Here is a 5,000-nt window from a genome sequence, read left to right as displayed (position 1 = left end):
TCACAACATCCAATCATAAGATAAAGAAGATTAGCGTCTTCCAATCCCAGTCATCCTTTCCTCTTATCCCCAGCTCAAAGTGGCCAAAGGTCATAACAGAACAAAATATGTTCTTCTTTCCGTCAGGCCTGGGCTAGATAAGGTCCGCAGTCCTATTGTTCTTTACCATTAAATATAGCTACAAAATATGTAGAATTTTCTGTTATGACAAAAAAAGAGCAGATTAAAGCATTGGGAACAATAAAGTCCTTTTTTCAAAGTAAAGACGTAGCCGATAGAAAGATGAAGTAGTCCCAGGCTGTCGGTGAAAGAATATGCCATTCATACTGAATAGAAATCATATAGGATATGAAGAAATGAAACTGCTAAGTTATTCTTTGTGTTATTACAAACGCAAATTATAGTCTTTCATCAAAGGCTATAACCAAGAGCAACAGATTTTGGAGACAACACAAGACGCGTCTGCTTCACACCACCGTCATAGATTTAAATTACATCGCAAGTCCTTAAATACATTCCAAGGTGCATCATTTCCATTTACCTTTTATGCTGTAGCGTCGGCCAGCACTCGTTTCTAATTAGAAAAGTGTATTACCATTCCCATCATTAAGTATAAAAACTATTAAAAAAATATATGATAAAGATATCAAACTACGGGTAAATACAGAACTTTTGATGGCACTACCCTCTTAATCAATTGTGATACAAGATGTTTTATTTGTGCTAGTAATTCTTGTTTTCTTACTTCGGCGTCTTCTATTACGTAAACAGGTGCAATATTCCTAACTTCATTCCTTGTCCAGAAGTTCTTATTTGTGCCCAAGAGTACCATGACTTCATCGATGGCAATTTGTGTACAACTCTTAATTTATGGTCGATGGTCAACCTTGCATCAAACTTCAGTAGAGTCCCAATTTCATTATTTACTGCACGTAATATAGACAAAGATTTTATATTGCAAAATGGCCGCTTTGAAATAAAACCTCTAGAATTTATAACAACTACATCATGTCACGGAAGGCGCGGTTTGTGATCTATGCTATAGTATAAATGCTTATAATTTTTATATAAAGCTAAAGGGGATCACATGGAAAAAATATGTGTACGACACTTTATATATATATATATATATATATATATATATATATATATATATATATATATATATATATATACATATATATATATATATATATATATATATATATATATATATATATATATATATATATATATATATATATATATATATATATATATGTGTGTGTGTGTGTGTGTGTGTAAGTATATGCAACTACGTATACAAGCATGTGTATTATGTGCACGTAGGTGCTTTGCTTCCACTTTCTCTACCCTCTAATTCCGAAAGGCTTTTAGCAGTGAAAGCTACGTAAGACTTATCGCATCATTTGCTTTCATTACAAGGATTTCCTTTATTCCCGGGCCAACTCTCGCTCCTACAACAAACATAATTGCAATCAACGAGGAACCACCTTTCCAGAAATGTTTCAGTAATAGAATCATAAGTCTCTTGTGGGGACGATGTCCTCTGCCATAACTCTATGAAATACAGCATGACTTCTTCAACGTACCATTTCGGAAGTGGGATCATGTATATTAAATGGTGGGTTCATTCACAGGGATACATAAACCATGCCACCGATAGAAGTAGCATTACTGGACTGAAGTTTGATACATAAGGATGCATCATAAATCATGTTGCTGAGGAAAGTTGCATTATTGGAAGTGGATCTCATCATGGAGTTGATGTAAGATTCATGAGACATTACCTTATTTTGGCCACCTATGATTTGTGGTGAGGATCTTGAGGAAAATGCTTAGTACACTATATGGGGAAAGTTTGTAATCTATAGCATTGCTCAAGTATACCATTCAATCGAAACGTAATTGGAGACTAATAGACGAGTGAAGAAACAAATGAGTCGCCAGTCAGCGAATATTTTTTTATAATTTCAGTTTCTTTGCCGTAGATTGTGATCAGTTGCCAAGCGCACCGGTCTTTTTGCTTTTTGCAAGCAAGGGGACTGACTCCACACTCACGCCCTTTGTTCATCTGCAACCCAAAACTTTTTTTTTTTTTTTATTTTTATAAACTGGACAATATTAGCAAGCCACTGACGATGTATGGGCCCCTCACACTTCGCTCAATGACGTAAGTACACAAACTCATGTCAGAATTTAGTCCCAGAGTCGACGCCACTGGCAACTGCACCAATCGCCTTATTAAATAATTAATCGGTAATTCTGCTCTCTGTTTGGAGAAGCATGATGTTGACCCGCGTCTTATACAAAGAAAGTACAAATTTAGACGTTCATGGTCGGGCTGATGTTTCCTGTTTACAAAAGAATGGCAAACGGTACACTATTCTCTTAGTGACGATTATTAACAGAAGAACATTTGATGAGAATTTGTTTGAAGACCTTGGCAAAGAAACTTATAACTGTGGGCTACTGCATCATTTTTATTTATTGTTATATTTTTATTTACTTCTGAGACGTAATGCTGTGGGCGTGGCCTACTGCGTTCGATTACCGCATTGTTTGTTTGGGCGTCCTCATGACTGGCGTTTTCTCGGGAGTGCTACGTGAATATTTCCGCATTTTTAGCAAAACCAACACTGACAGAATCTGGAGTCCTGTAGGGGCTTTTTCATATGTCAAGATAAAGTAAAAGTAGCAAAACCGTATCAGCAATGCCATAGGTTTGGTGTAGAAGGAGAAAAAAAAAGTAAAAAATGCGCCGAAGTTTCTTAGACGCAATCGAGTTTTCTGTAGACCGTATAATGCTGTATGTACTGTAACTCTCAGCCACGACCCATGAAACTCAGCCGCGGCCCATGAAACTATCAGCCACGGCTCCGTGGTGGTCTGTGTTGTTGGCACCTATTGCGGTGACAGACGCACGATCATGACTAACTTTAATCTTAAAAATGAAATAAAAACTGCTGAGGCTAGAGGGCTGCAATTTGGTATGTTTGATGATTGGAGGGTGGGTGATCACCAGACCAATTTGCAGCCCTCTAGCCTCAGTAGTTTTTAATATCTAAGGGCGGACAGAAAAAGTGCGGACGGACAGACAGATAGCCATCTCAATAGTTTTCCTTTTACAGAAAACTAAAAGTATGGTAACCAGATAGAACTTTTGTCTGGTTATCGAATGCTAAACCAGCAGTCCTCTTAATTTAGTACCAAGCGGGACTGTTATTGGTTAAGAGAGAGCCAAAACGGTAAAATAAATGAATATGTAAATGAATAGGTAAACGGGTGAATAATTATATCAATAAAATAAATAAAAAAAGAAACGGTGATGTGGCAGTTATAGGAAAAACTAACAAGTACAACAATAACAACGATAACCGCTCTGATTAGTTTTGTTTCGAAGCAAAGTAACGGTCCCGCCCACCGTCCGTTCTTTTTATTTCTTTTTCCTTTATTTTCTAAGATAAAACGACAATAACAAGAGCATGACTGCAACAGCAAGCCCCTACCTGGTCAACTTTCGCAATATTTTCTTTTATTAATTTACTGCCTCGGTTAATGTACGTTTAGTTTCCGCAACTGTCATCAAAACTTCTGCAATGTCTTGCATCTCTTCCATTGATTTTCTTTGTGGCCTATAGCAACTTTTCTGATATAAACGTGACCTCATTACTCGATGACGTGGGCTATTTTTGCGTAATTATTATTAGAGTCAGCATTATCATTCTTATTTATTTTGGGGTAACTATCAATAGCTAATATTCCTATTTGGCCCTCATCGTTTTACTTTAGGAACCCTTGATTCATCCTTATGTGAAGTTCGACTTTATTTCTTGATTTTAATGGAGCATCAGCAACAATTAGCTACAGTTTTTTTTTTTTTTTTTTTTTTTCAAAAATTCTTTTACAGACTTTTAGGACCTAAATTCAAGTAGCTCTCCTTCCTCGCTCTGACATTGAAATTTGAAACGAAAGTTTCAAACTCAAGACCGTAGACTTATTTTAAATGCAGTGGAAAATTCTTTTTCCCCTCTTTCACACACACACATACTGTACACACACACACACACATATATAATCATATATATATATATATATATATATATATATATATATATATATATATATATATATATATATATATATATATATATATATATATATAAATTTCTGACCTACATCAGGATGAACCCAGGTCTTTCAATTGAAAGGAAAGGCCGCTGCCAACTACGCCACGCAAGTCATAAAAGAAGTTGGAACTTATCTTTCCTGTATGACTTGTGTGGTTTAGTTGGCAGCGGCCTTGCCTTTCCATAGAAAGACCTGGGTTCAATCCTGACGTGAGTCAGAAATTTATATCTGTTCCACACGTGATTGTGTGTTGATTTTGTCTAATATATGTATATATGTATATATATACATATATATATATATATATATATATATATATATATATGTATATATATACATATATATATATATATATATATTATGTATATATATGTGTGTATATATTATATATATATATAAATATATATATATATATATATATATATATATATATATATATATATATATATATATAATGGAGACTAGTTGTATTTCAAGGACTTTTCTTCCAAAACACAATGTGAAGACCATGCAAAAATTTTATTTTCAGGTTTACTAAAATAACCATTCGAAGCCAGACTGTTTTTCATAATGAGAAAGCTACAGAGAGTTTTTTTCCTTTGCATTAGAGTCATCATCATGCTTATCATCATTATCTTCATAAACACTTCCATTAAGATGGTTATTTGTCTGTCCGTCCGCACTTTTTCTGTCTGCCCTCAGATCTTAAAAACTACTGAGGCTTAGAGGGCTGCAAATTGTTATGTTGAACATCCACTTTCCAATCATCAAACATACCAAATTACAGCCGTCTAACCTCAGTCATTTTTATTTTATCAAAGTTAAATTTAGCAATGATCGTGCGTCTGGCACCGCTATAGTGCCAACAA

General features: G+C 34.8%; 1 protein-coding gene across 1 annotated transcript in view; it reads right to left on the bottom strand.

Moving 5' to 3' along the window:
* The window catches only part of LOC136844720 (uncharacterized), a 12,663-nt gene extending 10,876 nt beyond the window's left edge, over positions 1–1,787 (bottom strand). Inside the window, exon 1 of the mRNA XM_067113955.1 lies at positions 1,679–1,787. Coding sequence (XP_066970056.1) covers positions 1,679–1,787 — 109 coding nt within the window. The remainder of the gene's footprint in view (positions 1–1,678) is intronic.
* Positions 1,788–5,000: the final 3,213 nt, after the last annotated feature.

Source organism: Macrobrachium rosenbergii, chromosome 13 (assembly GCF_040412425.1).
Source record: "Macrobrachium rosenbergii isolate ZJJX-2024 chromosome 13, ASM4041242v1, whole genome shotgun sequence".
NCBI lineage: Eukaryota > Metazoa > Arthropoda > Malacostraca > Decapoda > Palaemonidae > Macrobrachium > Macrobrachium rosenbergii.
Note: the sequence above shows the minus strand (reverse complement) of the source record. Positions and strands in the feature narration are given on the sequence as shown.